The sequence below is a fragment of the Myiozetetes cayanensis genome, unplaced genomic scaffold (assembly GCF_022539395.1).
Source record: "Myiozetetes cayanensis isolate MyiCay16 unplaced genomic scaffold, myiCay2020 scf19, whole genome shotgun sequence".
Lineage (NCBI taxonomy): Eukaryota > Metazoa > Chordata > Aves > Passeriformes > Tyrannidae > Myiozetetes > Myiozetetes cayanensis.
This window is the reverse complement of record NW_026087400.1, coordinates 5091140-5113600: the sequence shown is the minus strand read 5'-3', so window position 1 is coordinate 5113600 and position 22461 is coordinate 5091140. Positions and strand designations below refer to the sequence as shown.

At 42.9% G+C, this 22461-nt stretch overlaps 2 protein-coding genes across 4 annotated transcripts in view; one reads left to right on the top strand and one right to left on the bottom strand.

The window, feature by feature from the left end:
- Window positions 1-12016, bottom strand: part of DIDO1 (death inducer-obliterator 1) — a 46242-nt gene extending 34226 nt beyond the window's left edge. For both annotated transcript variants that reach the window (XM_050313441.1, XM_050313444.1), the window contains exons 1-2: window positions 11895-12016; window positions 136-403 (exon numbers count right to left, since the gene is read on the bottom strand). In XM_050313441.1, coding sequence (XP_050169398.1) covers window positions 136-295 — 160 coding nt within the window. In that variant the 5' untranslated portion in view covers window positions 296-403; window positions 11895-12016. The remainder of the gene's footprint in view (window positions 1-135; window positions 404-11894) is intronic.
- A 2826-nt stretch (window positions 12017-14842) lies between these two features.
- GID8 (GID complex subunit 8 homolog) lies at window positions 14843-21863 on the top strand. 2 transcript variants are annotated; one of them, XM_050313881.1, is made up of 5 exons: window positions 14843-14931; window positions 16498-16627; window positions 17774-17970; window positions 18476-18673; window positions 19006-21863. In XM_050313881.1, exons 2-5 carry the CDS (start codon window positions 16510-16512, stop codon window positions 19177-19179), a joined length of 687 nt encoding a protein of 228 aa, XP_050169838.1. In that variant the 5' UTR covers window positions 14843-14931; window positions 16498-16509; the 3' UTR covers window positions 19180-21863. The 2 variants fall into 2 exon arrangements, with proteins under 2 accessions (XP_050169838.1, XP_050169836.1); XM_050313879.1 differs by lacking the exon at window positions 14843-14931 and adding an exon at window positions 15232-15304.
- Window positions 21864-22461: the final 598 nt, after the last annotated feature.

The following is a 22461-nucleotide window of genomic DNA, read 5'->3' as shown; positions in this document are numbered from 1 at the left end:
ACTGATCACTGTGCCAACATTATACAGTTATTACAAACTCCTTGTTACCTAAAAATATATGTATATACATGTACACACATACATAATGGATAAATAAGCATATTTTCTGCTCAACTGGAAAGGAAGAACTCTTACCAGGAGAACTATTTTCCATGTTGTCAGTATTAGGTTCAGACTCTAATGGCTCTGTGTTTACAGCTTGTTCCATAATATGGGCATTAGAGGTTTGAAGGGTTTCTCCTTGAAGGGCAGAGCCAGAGGAGGGCAGCACAGGATCAGAGTCATTCAGCATCATCCAGCCAGCACATGCTGAAATTCCTGACTCAGAAGTGCCAGACTGAATCTCCAAGTTGTCAGCAGGTCCAAATGCTGATCCAATCAATCCTCTTTGTCCTGCTGGCTCCTGGAAAAAAAGGAAGAGACAAAATAAGGCACTGATATATTCATTAACTTATCTTACTATTTTTTACCTAAATTAAGAATTGTTTTGCCTCTGTTACATTATAAAGCAAATTCCATTATTTTGCCTTCTTGACAGTTTTGTCCTTCATAAAAACACTGCAACTAGAAAGAAAAAAATCAAAATAAAGCAATACCACCTCCCCACTTAACCACAGCTGAGACCTTTGAAAGAAATACATAAATACAACTGCACTCCCATGAATTTCTTCAGATCCCATTAAGACTTCCAGAACAGCAACAAATTGTAATCAAGAATCTATTCCATGTACAGTACTTAAAATCATTCTGAGAGTGGAATTTACTAAGCACACACTATGCAATGAAAATACAGAAATGTTTTTGAACTCCATCAGCCTGGCCTGGGTTACAGTAGGGCACATTTACTGGTTTATACAAAATTTCATCACAGAAGACACTGCAGCTTTGAGCATGTGAGCCTGAACATCAGTAGGAAATGCCTGCATTAACCCTAAGTAGTCTACCAGGCTACAAGAACACTGGAAAAGAATCTGGGAGGAAGAAGAGGACCAGTTGGACAGGATGAACTGGACTATAAAATAAATTAGTGAAGGCAAAAGAACAAAACTGAACACAGAGCCTGTGTGTCAGCATTCTGCAATTAAAGATACAAGGGAACTGCCACAGCAGGTGTAGGACATAATTAAAACATTATTAATTCTTTTAAAGGAGTAAAAACTGTTTATAAACACTCCAGGACAGAAGATTCTATTTTAAAACAGACTAGATAATCTATGCCAAGACACAGCCTGACTTTGCTTTTAAAGAATACTTTTTTCCCCCCAGATCTCTCAAGTCCCCAACTCTTAAGGCATCTTTGCTCTTTAAAACTACTTTTTACTCCCTAAGCAGTGATCATCTCTAATGTTCTCCAGTGCCATGTCACTGTCCCAAAAATAAGGAAAGGGGAAAAGACAAATTCCTCTCCAAATCCAATTCTCATCACTGGATCACTTAATTATTTTGTGAACAATAATCTCAAAATTTATATGACTGTGGCAAAGCAGAATTATGAAAAACAACAGAGTGTGGATTTAGATCCACACCATTAGTTCCTTCCCCTGTACCTTCTTTAAAGGGGATTATGTACATTCTTTCCCTCAGCCAACTACTCCCACTCCAAATTTAGGAGGAAAAAATTAACAATAACAAAGAAAGACAACAGAACAAACTAATTATAAAGCTCCTGGTGCTATAACTCCTGGCATTGAATACCTGCTCTAATCTGTATTTTGCTCCATTGTCTGAACCCATGATTACATCCAGGGAGCCTGTCACTGAGTTTCAAGTGCCTTCTTCCACAGTGTTGTTCTGCAATAACCTTTCAATCTCCCTGTTCAGAATCTCCAACTGATCACACCCCATGCCATTTTTAAGTGATATGCCTAAAGGAAGAGGGAAAGTCAGCTACTCACTTCTTGTTGAAATCTGCATTAAACTAGGAAACAAACTGTGCCTCTGGATCACACAAGAAGTGAAAGAACTGTCCCAGAGACTGTACCTGGGCATTGAAGGCCTCGTGTGCAACACACTCCTGAAATTAGGTTTGAGTCATGGAGCTGTGTCACCACAACATTCCAAAAACAGAACCAGCATCACCTCTCAGGAGACACGACTGGCTGAACACAATGGGCATTTTCCAGCCTTAGTCACTCCCCACCCAGTGGCTGCAGAGTGCACAGCCTGCAGCTCTGACCGAGCATGGAACAGCATTAGCACCAATCAGAACTGAAAATCAAGAGATTCTATACCTGAGTAATTCTTTTTGCCTTAGTAGATGTTATCTCATTGCTATTAACTGTATCATCTCCATTATCTACAGGAAAAAACTTTTACAGAACTGCAATTTTAAAATAATTTCAAATTTGAGAGATACAAACATACACTGCACTTGAAACACTGAAATTACAGACTCCCTGAATTTGCTGTAAAATGCTTGGTCATTTCTTCTTATTATTTAGTATCTCCATTTTTTTCTTCTATCACATTTTTCATGAAAGATAGAGGAAGTTTCAAACTCACAATTACACTATGCACTTCTAAGCAAATGGTCTACAAACTGCCTGCAAAAATATTTACTGTAACATACAGTAACTTTGGAAGTCTTCAAATACTTGTTTCTCTTCCAAATTCAGTAAGACTTCCCGTTAATTTTGTTCTCAAGTTCACTAAATCACTATTCATTTCCAGCTGAGATACTGACAGAAATGTCAACTGAAGCAAACTGGTCATCTTGTTTGAAAGGAACTGAACATCCACGATAGTTTTACTTATTCCTCCTAGTACAATGTATTAACCATGTTTCTGAAACTGGAAGTTCAAGCTGGAAAATGAGAATTATTGTATTTCCCCTAATAGACAATTCCCATCAGCATCAGCCTGTCTTTTTGCCACGTCTCCTTTAGAAAGAATATTTTGTACTTCTGGAAAAAGTGAGGCAGGAATCTCTATAACTGATGGGACAGAAAGGCAAACTAATATTTAGGAACTGCTGGCTATTCCAAAGGCCCTCTGGTTTCTCCCAAGGTTAATGGCTTCTGGGAGAAAGTCTCCAGTGTGAAAATACCTATGTTTTTCAGACCAACTATAAATGAATTTAAAAACACAAATCGAGAGTTGCTGTGGTAGCAGGAGCATCCCAGTGAAACAGAACAGTCACTTCTCTGTAAGTGGAGCATAAAGCTGATGTACAGTATCAGTTCTGCACAGGAGAAAGAACATTCAGTCCAAGAAATATTTATTTAGTTTTTTTCCTCCCCCATTCATTGTCAGGTAAAATGTTCCAGTTTTCCCAGAACAAGTCAGGCACTTGATTTCATTCTGGACATAAAATCCAGAAGCAATGGAAGCACAGAAGTATTGTACCCTAAGAAAAAAAAAAATCACAGAGCTGTCACAAGCTTTTAATTTCAATTTGGTCAGCTGCTCTCAAGCAGTAACAAACCTGAAAACACAGGTTTGACACACTGCAAGAGCACAGAGGCCACTGCTCACACTCAGCATCCCCAGGGCTTCTCCAACTACTGTAAACACGTGTGGTTTTCAGTACACATGGACTGAAGCAATTCCAGAGCAGACCCAGCAGCCAATTTAACAAGAGACAGAAAAGATATTCCCAAATTTTAAATCCTGCTACTGCAACACCTCACCATACATATTAAAAACATAACCTCCAACAAATCATTAAATAAACAAAACCTCCGCTCATGACCTCACTCCGCTGCTCTGTAAATATATTCTCCCTCTCCCATTTAGCCAAAACCCCCCAAGAAAAGTCTGTCAGTATTCAGAGTAAATTCTTCAGTTTCAGTTTACTGGGGATTTTATTTAGTTTCCTGAGGGATGTGTATGAAAGACTAGTGATCTTTATTCCCTCATTAATGCCAATTCTCACTGTCACAGTCAGGTAATAAAACAGGTTGCACCTTATCCCCTGATCTTGGATGTCAGGGCTCTTCAACACTCAGTCAATTTGCTGTAACCTGCACCAACTCTGGTATCTCATTAGAGATTATACCAGCCCCTTGCATGAATACCTTAGTCCAAATGATTAATATCTGACATCTATTAGTGTGAGTAGGGACTGAGAAAACTAACAACTCCACAGGATGTTTCTGATTTTGAAATATCTCATGAATACTTTCATACCAAGGCTGCCAGTTACTGGGTTTAGATACATTATGGAAATTCAATGGCCAGGGTAGAAAAAACAGGCACAGCAGACAATATAAAGTTCTGAACATGAGGGTTAGTGAGAAGACAGAATGCTCTTTGCATCTGCAAAGAAATTCAAAGCATAACAATCTTACACATTCCAGGTATTCAAGGTATGTATCATTCATCAGTGATAAGTTTCATTTCTATGTCCTGACAAAAATCTAGTCTAGGCCAGCATTTGGGATACCAGCTTCAATTAGCATGACTTGTAACTGGCCTTTAGTTACACTTTTCCAGTCAATTTCTTCAGAATCAGAAGATTTGACATGCAAGGTATTTGGCTAAAACCCAAATATCCAGGATAGGTTTCTTAAGGAAACCACAGGATGTTGTGAACAGGGCAGAAAGCATCCTTTCCAGAATGATGCAACAGCTATTCTAACCACAGTTTACACTGTCTGCTGACTTAATTCCCTGTAAAAGAGGCACTGGGCTTGGTCTATGATAGGCTCCTTTAAGTGTTAAACAATTCTTAATAAGAAAAAATAGCAATATCACACAAAAAAAAATTCTTGTCTGAGAACTCGTAAAAGAACATAACTTCTGATGCAAATAAAAGAAATGCTGGCATGGCTTAGCTGATGCATTCCCACTCAGAAGACTGATCCCATTGAGAATTACTTTGCATCCCTATTTGTCAAAAGTGACAGCTGGGAAACCTGCACTTTCTGCTAAGCAGGAACAAAATTAATCCCTTAAATCAACAAGCACTACAAAAGCAGCCCAAAGGATGCCAGTAGGGCAACACCTACTGTGCACATGAACAAGCAGTTCCAGTGGGTCCGTGGACAGAAGGTGCAAGGCACTGACCCCGAGAGCAGCAGGGAACAAACAGGACCTGCCCTGGCACTGGGGACAGCCACGTGCACACAGCGCTGGGGGTGCTCCCTCCTCTGCTCGGCCATGAAAGGTCCAAGAACAGACAACTCGACTTGCGTGGAAAGCAAGAGGAAATCAGATACCTCAGAACGACTGCCATGTGGGCTTTCACTTTCATATAAAATGTATCCACTGCTTACCCATTTAAGTATCTTATCAAAGAAGGGAAACGCCTTCAAACAGTTGTGAAATGGGAACCTTGCAACAAGAGAGGCAAGGAGAGTTGAAAAGCTTTAGGACTATGACCCTGCACTTAACTCTGGATATTGAGAGAGAAGAAAACTGTTGTGATCCCAAACTCCTCCCCTGCGCTCCAAATAATTTACTATCTCACTACTTGACTGCTGTAGACAGGTTGCAGTTCAAGGTCAAAAGTCCAGGCATCTCTGGCAAATAGAAAAATTTTATGCCAGAAGTTTACATTTGAAAGATCATATTTAAAATAAAAGTTGCATAAAATCAAAGTATTTCAATGTTTATAGTTAGACCTAGAAGAATAAAACCAAAAAGAAATAACGCTTCAAAACTTGTAACACTTTTCTGTAAGTGCTTCGCTATCATTAAACACACTAAATTAATTCCAAGACTACAAACAAAGCTACCACCTCATCTACCCACAATACTAACAACGCAGAAGTGGCAGTTCATTCTTTCCTATTCTAGAGTTGATAAATTATTCCCATTTAAAAAAATTAACAAGCTTTTAAATTTGCAAGATGCAGATCAAGCAACACCCAACGCAGTAATACAGCCATGTTCCTCAGGAACAACCCAGCCTCATTTTAGGAATTTGAGGAAGTGCACCCTTTTTAAACTGCAGGAAGCAGGAACAATTCCAGGCAAATAGGAAAAGTGCTACAGCCAAGTTAAGACAAAGTATCACCAAGATCTGCTTTTAAGGTAGTTTTTACCATCAGAACAGTATTTCATCCTCTGATGCACAGACACAACACGGTATTAATTTGACAGGGATGGCACCACAGACACCCACAGTACAGTCCCACACCTCACACGCACCCAGACCTGCTGCTTCTGCCCTCACCTCTTACAGAGACTGGTTCTAGTCCTTGTAAAGCCTCATTTTTCAGTGTTGGGCAGTAGCCATCAAGTTCCTCCCAAAGTAATGGAAAAGAACCGAATGGATTAGCCTGGGAGATCACGTTGCTCCAGGATATAAGTGGTGGAACCAGAGGACAAAGACTCTGCACCCTTTGAGGGTGGTGGAAAGAAGGGGTGTGATGTACCCACACCATGGAGGGAAAAGCTCCTCAGAGACACCTGAGCACGCCAAGGTGATCAGATCTCCAGATGGGGCTGGAGAAAAAATTTAATTCAGAGGTTTCTACACATCTGTTGAGACCCCCTTGCTGAGTCTGACATTTTTTCAAGAAATCTCTGAGAGCCCAGTAAGTGCATTTACATGACAGCAGATACTAACAATACATGGTGCTGACAACAATCAACTGATGAGATTTAAAATGTGAACATTAAGTACTTCCTTTCTTTAAATATCCAAAGATGCAGACAAATTACCAATTTTCTTCCAGATTCTTCTCTCATGAAAAATGAGATTCAATAAATTTGTACATTTCCCAGGATCAGTACTTTCCTAAATTAACAAAAGAACTTTACAGCAAACCAACTTGGCAGCTTCCTTTTTAAAATAAGAAAATTTCAAGAAGAAACAGTTTCCCTTAAAAAGAACAGACACATTCACTTGGTTGTTGTACTTGTAATAATAAACAAATTGACCTTTCCAAATGAATATGTCTTTAGTCACACATTATTATAAACCCTCTCTGCTGTGTGTCTGAAACTAAAAACACCTTCATACTTTCCATGGTTTCTGTCAGGTTGTTCACTTACCTTATGGAAGCCTCATAAAAAGGCCATTGCCTCAGGATGGGAATCTGTGCAGGCACAGGACAGGGATTCCTGCAGTGAATGTGGGACCTCCTGGAAGTGATGAATTTAATGTGTGTGCACAGCAGCAGATTATCAGATTATCAGCACACACAGACTGGGCACAGGAGCAGTTAAAGAGCAAAGACAATGAGCAAATGCTCCAAGCAAAAACACAGAACAGCTCCCTGGTTTATGTAAAACAAAATACACGCACTGAAGTTTATTTTGATGTCTTTCAGGCCACAAAATTACCTTCCCAAGCAAAATATTTTTTTAAAAACCCTCTTATTTCAGATTGCAGCACGAAGGACCAGAACAGTCAGGGAAAAAAATCAAGGAAAGAAGGGATGAACCACTGGGCAGATCCTGCAGTAGAATTAGAACAGCACTAGGTATTAGAGCAGTATTTTATTCTGGATAAGTAGCAAAAACTGCTTCTTTGAATCAGACTGAAGTTCTCAGTTAAGTTCAGCTAAACAGCAATTTTCATGGAAACACTCAAGGCGCTTTGGCAGCAGGCCCATCAGAAATCTGGCAAACATGTTATTTAGTAACAGGTCATATCTATACTACAGATGTTCCTGTCCCAGCTGCCCGAGTCAGGAACGTTAAGGGCTACAATCCCTAATCAACAGAGCCCTGCTGGTTTAAGTGCCTCATATCGGTGCAATTACACCTGCAAAACTGTACTTTTACCTGTGTGTGCTGTTTGCAGGATGGGGCAGGTGAGCACCACCCCAGTGCAGCTGCACACAGAACCACAGCTCCTTCCCACTCTGGCACAGGCCCCTCCAAGCAGGAATCAGCTCATCTCAGGGGGGACAAAAAGACTTGGAAATTCACTCAAATTCCTTGAAAGAAAAAGTTACATTAGCAAACAGATTCTAAGGTATCTGTGTGGGCAGGAGAGGTTTTGCCAGCACAGTTCTGTGTCAGTAGCTGGGGAGAGAACTCTGTTTTACTACTCCTACAATACCTTCTGAAGCCTTTATTCACATCCTCCTGAGTAAGATAATCCCACACCTGCCCTAACAATGAAAATTTACCCAAAACCAAATTAAAATTGAATTTTTGGGTCAAGTTTACTTCCGCTCTCAGGGTCTGAAGAGCAGAAGCAAAAATCAGGTAACAAATGGATTTTGCTCATCAGGGAAAGTTGTGAGCAGAATCAAGGCAGCAAAGAGAGCTCTGCTGGTTTCTTTTTCCATTTTATACAGATTAAAGAGCAATGAAGGTGGCTTTCCATGGTCAAAAGCTTAGATTTAAAAACCAAGCATGACCATCTCTGTACAAAAAACCTTCTACCAGGCCCCAGTACTCACCAATCTTACTACCTATGGTTGCAAGTTTAGACAATAAAACTGCCTCTGATTGGGTAAATATCTTTACCACTCATTTTCCATCACCTTGAATGAAAATATTTAGCAAAAACATACTATTTATTTACCTACTGTTCAATTTCTGCTACTGAACTTGATCTCTTCAGCAAATGCCCACAAAAGCCTGTTCTTTGGGAAGGAGATTCACACCCTCTGGCATTGCTCCACCAAGGCAGTTTGTTCTTTATCAGGGCTGTTAGGAACACTCAGCTATAATCCCAACAGCTAAATCCAAGAACCTTACAGTTTAACTCTTTCTCATCCCACAGCTTGTTTACTTTGAAATAATTTATCATTTCTGACCCTATCAATAAAGCTGTTGAAGAAAACAAAGTTATGTGGTTTTACACTTGTCCCCCCTTATTTCATTTGCAAAAAGGGAGCTAAAATATAACCTCTGAGACCAGCTATCATTTTTATTCTTAGTTCATAAAATGACCTCGTTAAGCAAAGTAAAACACAAATTAAGTTCTTCAAAATTTGGTGAAACATGGCAATTACAGCACTCTGATTATGTTATGGAAGATGCAGTATGCACAGTTGAGTTTCCAGTTTTGATTGGGGTTTACTGGGAGAACACACATAATGGACATTTAATCTGTGTGGTTTAGCTCCCTAACTGGAAATTTAAGTTTTTCAACCTAAAAGCCTACCAGTGGTCTTGAGACCATCATAGTTATCACAACTGTGAAGTATCCCCTTGTCTCGGAAGCAGTGCAGATAAAAACTGCAGAGCAGTCCAACCCTGCAAGTGTTAACTGGCAGCTGACTGCAGATTCCCCTGTGAGGACACAGGCTCGACTGCACAAACAGGAACCAGTTCTTGGGTAAATCTCACTTATATTAAACCTCCTACCACTGCCCTGCTATTTGTAGCACTACAAGAGAAAGTGCACCAGAGAAAACAAAACAGTGCAGACAGACACCACCACTTCTGTCAACTGAAACCATCTCATCTTGCTCTTGACAAGTACAGGCCCTCCTTCTTCTATCAGTTCCATTCTGTAACTCTCAGCCCAACCCCTACAATCCTTGCCCTTCCTCTCCCATTAATATCTCTAGTTAAGTTTCAGGCTGTACAGAAATAAAATCCCATCACTGCAAGTTACAGCTATAAAGACAATTACTATCTTAACCCAGAAACAAATAATGTGATCGACTGCCAGAAAATCTTAGCAGTGAAGCTGGATTAAGTAGAACAAACACTGGCTTTTACTGAGTCCACCAGACACTGAAAAAGTATTTATTCAATTTTATTTACTAACCTAGACTTGATTCTATTTGCATTACTTTGGGAAGTTTCAGGGGTTTGGTGTTGTTTGGTTTTTTAACTCAAAAGACATCTCTTAGTTACATGAAACACACCCTATGAAGCACTGGGTCTATTATATATATATATTCTATAGTTTATATTGTATATATCTATTAGTTTATATTATTATTTATGTTATTATACATTATAATTATACATTATACTATATTTTATATATTTAATATATTGTTATATCTAAATATAATAGATAATAAACTATATGGAATTTAATAAAATATATTACTATAATTATACTATATTTAAATGTTATTTTATATAGTTTATATTGTTATTTAATATTTCAACAGTTTTAAAATCTGTAGACATTTCTGCAGTGTACATATATTTGCAGCAGAGCAAAGCCTTCATTTGCATACCAACAGATATCAACTAAAATAGCCCTTAAAGAAACAAACAACACAAAAACTTGGTAAAAGAAATTATTCACAGGCTAGTCTTGAAAATACCAATTATTTGATTTGTAAATCACTGGGATCTTGCAGCCTCAAAGGAGGCTGGAGGCCTACACAAGCCTTTATCCTTCCACCAAAATGCATTAAAACACCTTTATGTGTGACATGTTTCTGGAACTGACAAGGGAAAAAATTTCAGGCCTAACTGAACAGCTATTTTGGGCTTACTTCTATATTTATTCCTATAGAAAGTTCCAAATGTCATGGAATGATAACAAGCAGCTGGCATACATAAAAGTGGAGCACAACCTAAAATATCTGTTACCATTAACACAGTATGTGCTGCACTTGTACAGTAACTACACATCATTTTTCATTGACCAGCAGTTAAATTGCTTAAACAGCTGGCAAATTTTGTTTGTAGAAGTAGCACCAAGACAGCTGAAGCTAAACTAATTCAAATTACAAGTACAAGAAGACTGAGAAAAACAGAAAGACTAAAAAGTGAAAAAGCCTTCATAAAAACGGCAAAATATGGTTGAATATCAGCTGCCAAAGAATTTACTTAAAAAGGCTTTGATGACTAAGTATTCAAAAGAGCTATTTCTGCAAAAAATCTCAACTCTTATTATCTAGAAAAAAAACCAAAACAAAACAAAACAGGAAATTTAGGAATGCTATATACATCCTTTTGAGTTAAATAAAAAGAATCAGCATTTCTTGTCTCCCTGAAGTTCCTGGAAAGAAAAGCCCACGCAAGAAAAACACCATGTTACACTGTTTCGAAGTACTGAACATTAAAACTGAAGGGAGAGTGTAACACACACTCATTTTATAACACATTACGAAATGAGAAGCTCAGATGGTAAGATTTTTCACAGCTAAAACACTGCTATCACTTTTAGATATAAGCTAAAAGCTATTTAACTGTATGAAACAAAATTTGGTCGCCATTAAAGAATGGCTTTGGCAAAGCCAAATAGCAGCTCTAAACTACCATCCCCTCCAAGAGACAGTATTTAAGCACATTAATGTCATTTAAATACATTAGTGCCAGAGATAGAGGATTGTTGTTGAGAATAAACTTATTAAATATTTAAAGCAAGCTCACAATTCCCACTGTCTAAATATTCACCCCCTCTTTTTTCAACACCCCACCCCCTGAAGAAAAAAATAGTCAGCAGAACACGATAAAGTTCAACTCCTCGTGTTTAACTCACCCATAAGGAGGTGCCGAGGAAGAACAAACATCTCCCCAGGGCAGGTCAGGTTCAGCCTCCCCCCCTCCTCCTCCGGCCCAGATCGGTCTCGGCCGGGCTCGGTTGGGTTTCTGGGTCCCCAAGGGCGCTGCCCCTCCCCGGCCCGGAGAACCGCCCGGGAGCGGCGGGTACAGCCGGTGGGGCCCTCCCGGAGCAGCTCCTCGGGGTCAGCTTGGCCGCGGCGGGCTCCGAGCACACGCGGCCTCCGCTCCGCTCTCCTTGGCCCCAAGATGGAGGAGCCGCCCTCAGCCCGCTCCGCCCGGGGAGCGCCCGCTCCGCCCCAGCTCCAGCCCCGCCACCCAAAGGCTTCCCCAGCGAACCCGCGCGGAGCCGCCGCTTCCCCCGGGCCGGGCCGGGCCGGGCCCCGCTCGTCCCTTCAGAGCCCCCCCCACCCCAGGCCGCCCGCCCGCCCGCCTCCATTTTATAGCGAACCCAAAGGCGGCCGCGCCGCCTCTCCCGCGACCTCCCCGCCACCGCCGCCGCAGCAGCCCCGCTCGTCCCCTACCCTCCCGTCCCGCTACTTCCCCACCCGCCTCCCTCCCTCACTGACCGTGGACAGGGGATGGAGGTCTCGCTGCCGCCGCCGCGGGTCTCAGCCGAGCCGCGCCGCCATTTCCTCCTCGAACCGCGGCAGCGCCGGGCGTGGCCGCTCCGCCCCCGCCGACACCGAGATGGCGGCGCGGGGCCCAGAGCGCCGCCCCTGGCGCGCGGCTCCCGGAGGACCCGGGCGGGAGAGCGGCGGCCTCTTAGCCCCGGCCCCTCGGAGCGCTGTCCCTCACCCTCAGAGCCCTATTCCTCAGCCCCGGCCCCTCGGAGCGCTGTCCCTCACCCTCGGAGCCCTGTTCCTCAGCCCGGAGCGCTGCTGCTCCCCACGGTGCCGTTCAGCGGTCACTGCCGAGAGCGGAAGACCCGGCCCGCTCCCCTCACAGCCGCTCCCGGTTCTCTTACGGCAAACGCGGCCTGATTTCACCTCCCCAGCTCTAAGTCATTACACGTGAGGGTGCGCGGCCCGGAGCAAAACCACACGGTTTTATCAGTGCCAAGGGGCGTCCGCTCACAGTGAACTCCCTCACGGCGTGACCGTGGCAGTGGAGCTGCTGCAGAACCCACCTGCTCACGGCAGCTGTGCTCACTCCACTGGGGTTTGCTTTGGGTTTCCTATTCTCCTCTATCCGTTTTAGAAAACCAAACGGCAAATTACCGCTGCAACGCTTTCCTCTGGATCCAAGTTGTGGATTGCTGGGAGGGAACGTTCTCTGCATCTGCCAATCCAAGGCATGGAGCCCTCCCAGGAAAGGCCGTTAACTGTGGTTAAACTACCCAAACCACTCTCCAGGATCCAAGATCTATAAATTGCTGCAGAGAGTGAACTCCCATGTACATGTTTTGTTCCGTCTGTCACCTTTTGGGACATTGGCACCCAAAAACACCCACACCTCGTGGACTCTGAGGGCCACAGGAGACACCCAAAGCCACTCCTGAATTGGGCACCCAAAGAGCCTTTAGGCAGCTGGAGGTGTGAGATTTTGACTCCAATCCTGCATGTTTTCCCTCATGGGTTGGTAACGTGGATTTCAGTTGGATTCCAGACAGGTGTAGTGCTTAACGAGATGGATTTAGGAATAAAAACACGAGGAGACAAACATACTTCATAATAATTCTATAGAATTACAGGATTCTATCGAGTGCTGTGTTAAAGCCCAGGTTGGAGAATCTTCCTTTGCTGACTAAACACTTGTCACCTTCACAATCAGCACCTCAGTTCTTTCCCTGCCTTGTTCACTTCCTAATTACTTTCCTGATAGAGCCTAATTTCCTTTAATTTGGGAAACTTACTCCTGGGTTACTGGTCTGAATTTACACTGTCCTGGCAGCAAGCAGAAGGAGGGTTTTTTTGAGATCAATATAATGTGAGTTTTGTTTCAGTTTAGGCTTCCTCTGCTATAACATGATGGTAGTTTGCAAGTGGTTTGAACTGAAAACTCTGCTGGGAAATCCTAGCAGGGATTAATGATTATCAATCAGCTTCTAAAACCGTCTAATAAGCACCTTACCTGTCTCTCCTTCTTAGGCACTGGAGGAGCTTATGCTGAGACACCTACAAATCCCTCAGCACTAACTGCTTACAACTTCTTTCCACTGCCTTCCAAAACCTTTCCTGCTATTGGGCAGTCTGTACACTGAGACTTTCCTCTACAGCTGACACACCTTTATTTATTTATCCATTGGGCTTCCCTAACTTAATGTTTTTTAAAGCTTTGGTTTTCTAAAAATTTGCCTTATATAGTGTCTCACACATCGCGTTTTACCTGTGACCCATAAAACCTTGTGACAGACACTAAGACATCACCACTGGGTGCAAAGCCCTTAAATTATAAATATAATGCTTATTTTATGGCTCATCCCTTCCCTCACTTCTTCCTCACTGACTGTTCTGGTGAGCCAGTTTCAGCAGCCAGGAAAAAACAGAAGATAGTCTGTGATTAATTTTATTACATTGTAGGTTTTCTCAGTTTCAATGTAAGCACAACTGTAATGAAGGTGAATCCTAGGAATCCTAGTCTATGTGACACAGTTGTGCGTTTTTCACTCTTTGTTTTTGTGATTGTGCAATAAAGCCCAGCTTCCAAAACTCACTTGCATTTTCCTGAGGGGTATCATTTGCAGCATTTCACACATAAAAATGTGTATTTTGAGTTTATTCTCCCTTTAAATTTACAAATCCAGGTGTTGCAAAACATGGACGATGTAGTTTTCTTAAGAAAGGATGTTCTTTGATGTTTGATCTTTGAATACTTTCAAGCCTAGGAAACAACAAGGAGATTTAATCCATGAAACACAGAGCAGCAAACAAGTCCAGGTGTTAGAAAGACAAACGACTTGCTGATAGAATTGCCTTGTTAAGCTTTAGGGCATGACCTGCTTTAGTGATCTCAGACCTGCGGGGAGGTTAACAAAGCCTGGGAAGGATATACCAGGGACAGTGGACACAAAGAATGCAGAATTTACGGGCCACAAGGACACCTGGCAGAATTCCCAGGATAAAGAAGAAACTGATAAAGCCAACTCAGCAACTGTGCTGAACCAGCTCCAAGTGGGTAAAAGGTAATTCCGACAGGGGCAGATCGTGACCATTGACCCAAGAAACCCACTGACCCAAAAGATGAGAAGGATAAGCATTGCACTAATTAGCATGACAAGTGACTCATTAACAAACAGAAGACAGAAAATTAATTAATAATTGTGTAACTTGTACCCAGTGGACAACCAATTCCTTTGTTTGCTAAAATGTGTAAATACTATAAAGTTGTGATAGTCGGCGTGCTGGCTTTGTGGATTTGCCACCCAGCACCCGTTTCTGTGCGGAGCTGTAAATAAATCACACACGTCGCCTCTGCGCGCGGATTGGCCTCTGCGCAGCGGGTGAAACAGCCCGTTTTGGCAGCAGCGCCTTTTCTGCAGAGTGACTCACAAACCCGCGGCGGGTTCATCAGCTCCTCAGCAGCCGCTACGCCTTTGACGGAGATCTCCGATGCGAGCCCTCAGCCCACCGTTACCAGCTCGGAACGCGGCGGGGCCGCACACGGGTAACGCAGGCCGTGCCCGCAGGGAGCCTCTCCCCGGCGGACGGACCGCGCCGTGTCCGCGCAGGAGCCGCCGCCGCACCCCGCGCCGAGCACGGAGCGGAGCAGCCTCAGCCTCGGCTGCTGGAGCGGGGCCGCGCCTGGAGCGGCTCCCCGGGATGGAGGCGGCCCCGTCCCCGCCGCCCGGGGGCCGCTCCGCCCCGCGGCGCCGCCGTCTCTGTGGTACCCGGGCCCGGACTCGGTGGTGCCGCGTCCTCGCCCCGCGCTTCCCGCGCGCTGATTGGCCGCCGAGCCGCGGCTCTCGCGAGAGCCCGCGCGCGCCTGCGGCCCGGCGGAGGCGGCGGAGGCCCCGCGTTCGTGCGTGCGAGCGGCCCCGGTGAGACGGGACGGGACGGGATGAGATGGGATGAGATGGCGGCGGGGGGGCCGGGGGAGCGCGGCCCTGCCCTGCCCCTCACCTCACCCTGCCCTGCCCTCACCCTGCCCCTCACCCTCCCGAGGCGCCGGGCCTGTGGCCAGCGCGGCCCAGCGCTCCCGTGGCCCGGACTCGCGGAGGGCCGGGCCGGGCCGGAGCGGAGGGGCAGCCCCGGGGACCCCAGCGGGCGGGGGTCGCGCCGCGGCAGCAGCAGCAGCAGCAGCAGCAGCAGTGGTGGCGCGGAGCGGAGCGGCGGGAGCGCCGTTCCCCCAGCGTGGTTGGGGGCCGGCAGCGATCGCGGCCCCCCCGGGGCGGGTCCTGCCCCGGCTGTCCGAGATCAGGAGCTGGGGAAGGGAGAACCTGTCGGAAGCGGCGGAGGAGGCGATGGAGGGGTCGCGCTGCCGCTCTGCGGAGAGGGTGATCTCGTCTGAGAGGGTGGCGGTGCCTGTTGCTGTTGTTGTTGCCGCTTCTCCTCCCCCTGTCGCTGCCCTGTGGTCGTGACTTGTTGGAGGTAGAAATCGTTAAATGGGCCTTTGGTGAAGTGCTTTGCGTGCGAATCTAAACAAAAGTATTGCCGAGAAGAACGCCAGGAGGTATCGTTTCAGTAGCGTTGACAGGAGAACTTTTTGGGGCAGCGAAGCAGAGCTGGTTGTGTGTTCATTCGTTAATTGGGTAAGGTATCGTGGACAGTTTTGTAGCTCTGCAATGTATGGAGCTTTCCCAGGTTTGGTGATAATTTAAAGCAAATACTGTTTACATAGGCGTTGCTTTACGTGTTTGTCACAGTCTTTCTGGCTGGCTGTCAAACTCTGATTCATTTGTTTCACACGGTGATGCTGTGGGTCCTGTGTAAGTTCTAAGCAAGATTTATGTGGAGTGGGTTTAAGAGTAAGTACAAGGAGATGATATTTGAATTTTTTATTCTGAGGTTGCTGAAAGCAGCTTTTAGAGCCTGGTAAATAGATGTGAAAGAGGGAAGGAGCGAGGAGGAGAAAAATGTAAACCTGTGGTTTGAGATAAAAGACTCCCTTTTGGATTATTAATTTAAAAGAGCTCATAGAAAGCTCTGAAAAGGACAGTAACACAGTTCTTACACACATTAAACACATTTCTTCTTGAATCACGTTAAATGAGATGCTTTTCTTTTCTTGTAGTTAGAGTCCAGGATGAGTTATGCAGAAAAACCTGATGAAATCACGAAAGATGAATGGATGGAAAAACTTAATAACTTGCATATCCAGAGAGCAGACATGAACCGCCTTATCATGAACTACCTTGTCACAGGTAAAAATGAGTGGTGATGCTTGGAGGCTCTTCAATATGTGTCACTTATTTTATCATTCAGATTGGGCTAAATATGGCACTAGATGGAGGGGAATTAAGGGCTTTAAGAAATCAGTTGATTGTTCTTGGCTTCTCTTGGCAAAGTCCAACTACTCTGGTGTTCTCTTAGCTGGAAGCTGACAAAGATTCAGATTCTGTGGAATAGAAATGACATTTACAAACCTGAACTCTTTGCTAAAAGAAAGAGAAAACAAAGTGGGTTCTGCAGTGCTGTAAATAAACATGACCTGCTTCTCTGGGATGTCCCTTTTTGTGCCATTAAAAACAGAGCTCAGGAAAAGTTGCTGTTGGTAAGTAACAGTCTGAAAGCTGGACAGAACAACTATCAGAAGCAAGTTTTAACTGTGTGGGAAGGTAAACTCTAAAAGGGAACTGTTAAAATAGTTTGAGACCAGAATATTAACCCCTTCAGCACCTGGCCTAACTTGGAACACTCGAAACCCCTTGGGAATTGTCCCTGGCAATTAGGCTGCATGCCTAATTCCCAGGAAGCTGTGCTAGGGCGGAGGTGTTTGTATCCATCTACACCCCTGTTTACGCTGGGGTGGAGGTGAAGCCTCTGGGTTAAAGGAAGAGCATCATAGTGGGTGGTGTAAGTCAGTTTTGGGTCTAAAAGCATTTAGGGGTTTAAAATAGATGTTAGAGTGTTAAAAGAAATAGAGTGTGAGAAGCAAAATTCATTTCTCTTGTCTATTTTCTTCTCAGTAAAACTGCCAGATTTCTGTAAACAGATCTGGAGTTTGGGTGAAGGTGAAGCAAAACCAAATGTGATTTTAACAGTCCTGTTTTGCAAGAAGTACAGTGCTTGATTTAAGTATAAAATAGGCTCTCGAGTTAAGAAGTATCAAACTACAAGTTACATCCTTGGAGGATGAGGACACATGAGTTCAGAATGAATTAGGCATTTACTCTTAAGTCTGTGTTGGATAAATGCCTTCTTAAATAAAGAATTTTTCAGAATTCCAGATTAATCTTTAAACCCCAAAGTGCACAAGCAACACTCAAATATTTTCATCTAAGCTGGTGGGTTTTCTTTCAAAGTGTTTCATAAAGCAGATTTTATGGGTAAAACTGTTTCTTTTTCAGAGGGCTTTAAAGAAGCAGCAGAGAAATTCCGGATGGAGTCTGGAATTGAACCCAGTGTTGATTTAGAGACTCTGGATGAAAGAATAAAGATCCGCGAGATGATATTGAAAGGACAGATCCAGGAAGCCATTGCATTGATAAACAGCCTCCATCCAGAACTGCTGGATACAAACAGATATCTCTACTTTCACTTGCAGGTAAGGACAGGTGGCAAACTATCTTCGTTTTAGAGAGAGTGGAGAAAGTAGTGAAGATTTAAATTTAAGAGTATGTTAAGAGGTGTGTGACTGAACATGGATGCAATTTCAGGTATTCCTGGCCTTGTTTTGTAGTGATAGGAAACTTTGTGGCACGGTGCAGGAACATTCATATGCAGTTATTAACTTGAAAACTTGTAACAGCAGCTGTGGCCTATGAGTTACCAACTTCCACTTACTGTTAGTCTGAATTCTTGCTAGTTCCTGTAGTAACCCATCTTTTCAAATCCTGTTACTCAAAAGCACTGGGTTCCCTTTTTCAGTAGATTTTCGCAGACAAGTTGCTGTTCCTTGTCTCACACATTGAGAATTGACCTCAAACTGTCAAATTAAGGATTAGTGTTTGTCTCAAATTACACACTAATGTCTCAACCATGCACTCTTGAAATAGTGAGGATTTGTTAATTTGTGTGGCTAATGTTGCTTCCCTGTCTCTCGCGCGTAGCAACAGCACTTGATTGAACTGATTCGGCAGCGCGAGACGGAGGCAGCTCTGGAATTTGCTCAGACCCAATTAGCAGAACAAGGGGAGGAGAGCAGGGAATGCCTGACAGAAATGGAGCGCACGCTGGCCCTGCTTGCCTTTGATAATCCCGAGGAGTCACCGTTTGGAGACTTGCTTAACATGATGCAGCGGCAGAAGGTAGTGCTTTCTCAAAGGGAATTGATGTCTTTTATTCCTGTGTTATGAAAGTAAGGTCCAAATGGTTTTGAAATGCTTACAGAAGGCACATGTAGCGGTTTGCAAAAGAAGGGTTTCTTGAGCGACAGAAAAAAACTGGTGTTACATATTCAAAATATATTCAACTGCTTGGCTCTCTTCCCTCTTTTCTGCAGGCTCATAGTCTGTGGAGCTTTGTCCTGACCATTTCTGAGGAAATAACACCCTAGGTGTGATCTTCTCAGTGTCTGCGTGACTTTAGCAGTGTTAATCTTAGGAAGACTTATCACTGAACTCCAGTATTTCTTTTCCAGGTGTGGAGTGAGGTTAATCAAGCTGTTCTAGACTATGAAAATCGTGAATCAACACCCAAGTTGGCGAAATTACTGAAACTACTACTGTGGGCTCAGAATGAGCTGGACCAGAAGAAAGTGAAATACCCCAAAATGACAGACCTCAGCAAGGGGACGATCGAAGAGCCCAAGTAAAATGTGTGCAGATGGACATCAAACAATCTTAGTACTGCACAGTATACATTTATATCAGTCTGTGACTGAAATATTTTTACTACAGTACAGCACTCAATTCAGATTTTTCAATGAACATCTAATTTGAAGGGAGAAAAGTCCCTTTTAAATGCTGCAAAAACTGCATTGAAAGGCGCTGTATCTCTTTGAAAGTCTGACTTAGGCTATGCACTATAATACATTTTTAAAAAAACCAATTAAACAGGACAGGAAAAATAGCATTTTTAAAAGTACAGAACTCAAGCTTTCTAATTGGCTGCTGATGCCTAGTTTAGTGGCCAGTGAGTTAATATGGAGTTATATTGGCAACTGTTCGGTTCAGTTTAACTGTCTCCTGTTTGAAATGTGTATATAGAACAGTGAATATTTTCTACCTGTAAGTTATAGCCAGATATACATTCCCCTTAAAAGTAACTGGTCAAGTTTTCATCTATAAACTTCGCAGTAAGGTCAACATTTTGCTTAGGAAATAGTGTACAGACTTGTAAATCATAATTTAAGGACTTTAGGTTTTTGGGTTTTTTTCTTCCTTGTTTCTGACTTCTTGGTGCTTTATATGGTGAGAGCTATGTTCATAATGGATCAGTGACCCATCTTTTCAGGAGGAGTATTGATGGAAATAAGTTTGTTTTTCTTAATTTTCATGAATGACCAAAATGGCCCCAGAGGCGTTGGAGGGTTTTTGTTAACAGGGGCCTTTCCCCCACATGTCACATTTGCAGTTGTAGACACTGCAGTGGTTCCAGGTGGCTGATACAGCTTTGAAGGCCACTGGATGTCTGTAGGATGAAAGACTTGTGTTGGGAAATCAAGTGGTGGGGAGAGATGCTTGTTGAAGCCTCTGATGCATCATCTTGTGCAGGATCTGCCTTCATGCTTGCTGAATTGTAGTTTTAGAGCTACTTGGGCTGTATTTATGCCTTGAGCTGAGCAGAGCAGGGCTGTCTAATACCAGAAATTTCCGTTTTCTCACTTCTTCCATACCTTTCTGAAGAGATGCAGTTCATCTTCGTCTGTATTCGTTTACTGACTGTCCTCACTCCAGTTAGAATTATAGTTTTAATGTTTTCCATGTGAAGTCCAGACTTTCAAGTCAGCAAATTGTAATCTTCTGGGTATGGGATGTTCTGGTCGACTGATGGCAGCGCTGCACACTGGTTTGTACCCAGTGGTGGGAAGCACTAATCTTGCCAAATCTATCTCTAGATTTTTAGGTCTGTATATCAAGTTTTGCTGAGCAAAGAGCGAGCTGATGAGTGAAACAGCTTAACATCATGAGACACTGGCAGTTGTCACACCAGTCCCATACTGTACATAATCTAGTCTTGTATGGTAGGTATTACCCTGTAGAATGAAACTTAGTTTTCACTTAATTTTACTGGAATACTTAACGCATTAAACTGTATAAAGCTTTGCAGATACACCTGGCTTAAGGGAACTAACAAAACCTGTTACTGATTGCATTACTGTGAACACTGTTTACTTGTGTAGCTATTTTTTTGGGGGAAGCCATTGTTTGTTAAGCAGCTATGAGAGATGCAGAGCACCAAGGTTAAGCGAGATGATGGATGCAACAAAATCGTTTGTTCCCATTGCTTATTGATCGTTCTGTTCTCCACTTTGAGGCATTTGTGGTATGGAGGTCTTAAAGTTTATATGTAACAAACAAGCTTATCAGTAGCCCCCCAACTACAGCAGCAGCCTGGCTTTCCTTCACCCAGGCTGGTTATTCTAACACCAAACTTTTAACAGTTGTGGGTTTGGTTGTTTTGGTTTTTTATTTTTAATTTTTTTTTTTCTTTTTGAAGTCGGTTGATGTCTGAAAACCATGTATAACTTTTAGTTTGTGAGAAACTGTATGGTTAACGTAACCTTGTTTAATAACAAACTGCAGAAACAAAACTGGAATAGCTCTCATTCCTTCACATAGAACTGATCAGCTTTTCCTCTGTTCTGACACTTTTGTGTTGTCGAGTCTCATGTCAAGCTTCTCCCGGGTGAAGTGGAAAGTGGTGCGGTTTTGTGGCATGACTAGCATTTTTCTCCATGAGAAATGCAGTATTACAGCCCTGGGTGAGAAGTTCACTGTACTCCTAGAACGCTAAGTTAATTCCATAGAATATTTGGGCAGTGATTGAGTGTAGATTTACTTGAATTTTCACTAGCTTGTTGGGTTTTTTTCCATTAAAAAATAAACACGTTTTTTAAGGGGGTTTAATATAAAATTAGTCTAGAACTATTTCACTTTGTTTTTATGAACATGCCACATTGATAAGCAGCTTTAATCTGTAAAGTTTTTGGTAACTGCAAGAAGATATTCGAAAGCTATGCATTTTAGAGAAAGCATAAAGGTAGTGATATTGGTACTTCTAAGGATCTTTATATTAGTGTATATAAAATAGTTTGCATATACAAATATAATATATAATCTGTTTGAAATATTCTTGAATGGTAGGGGCTGTGAAACATATTATAATTTATGGAAATATTGTACACAGTAAACAGACGTCTCAGTACACGAATGAACTTTTGTCATATGCATGAGAAGTGTCTTATTTGGTGACTACTAATGAATGGGCTTTTGTTAACCCATTTTTGTTAGATAACCACTTTAACAAATATTATTAAATGCCACTTTGATCAGTTTTCTTTAGTGTAAAAATACATATTTTGTTCCACTGAATTTAGAACAGTATGAAAATCACTTTTGTAAGAAGATTTGTTCCAAACTCAACGGTGGCAGACAGATCTGGTCATTAAGGGTGGTGCACTCACTCGTCCTCCCCCAGCCTTGCCTTTGGTGAAAGCAAATAAGATTTTTTTCATTAACGCTTTGTATGTGAAGCAGTTGGGTTGTAAAATATCCTGTCATATGCCTCTGCAGAAAGGCTGCATAGCAAGTGTGTTTTGATTAGGCTACCAATCTCCCTCCTTTTCCCAAAGCCATCACCTCCCTGGTAACTGTCTTTGCTGTTCCCGTGTTTTGTTTCTGCCTGTCAAATCTAAGCTGAGCTGTGGTTGCTTCTGTTGTACAATGGAGGGATTTGTGAAGGGTGGGGGATCACAGGCTTCCCTGAAGATGAAGTGCTGGTGGTACTTGGAGAAATACTGAACTGCTTAATTTTATATAGCTGGAAAAGCAGAGGCTGCTGCACAGAAACTAACAGCAGAATTTTGAGTAAAGCATTTCCTCTCAAGACTTTTGAAGAGGCAAACATACACCTTGAAGCCAGGTGAAGTACC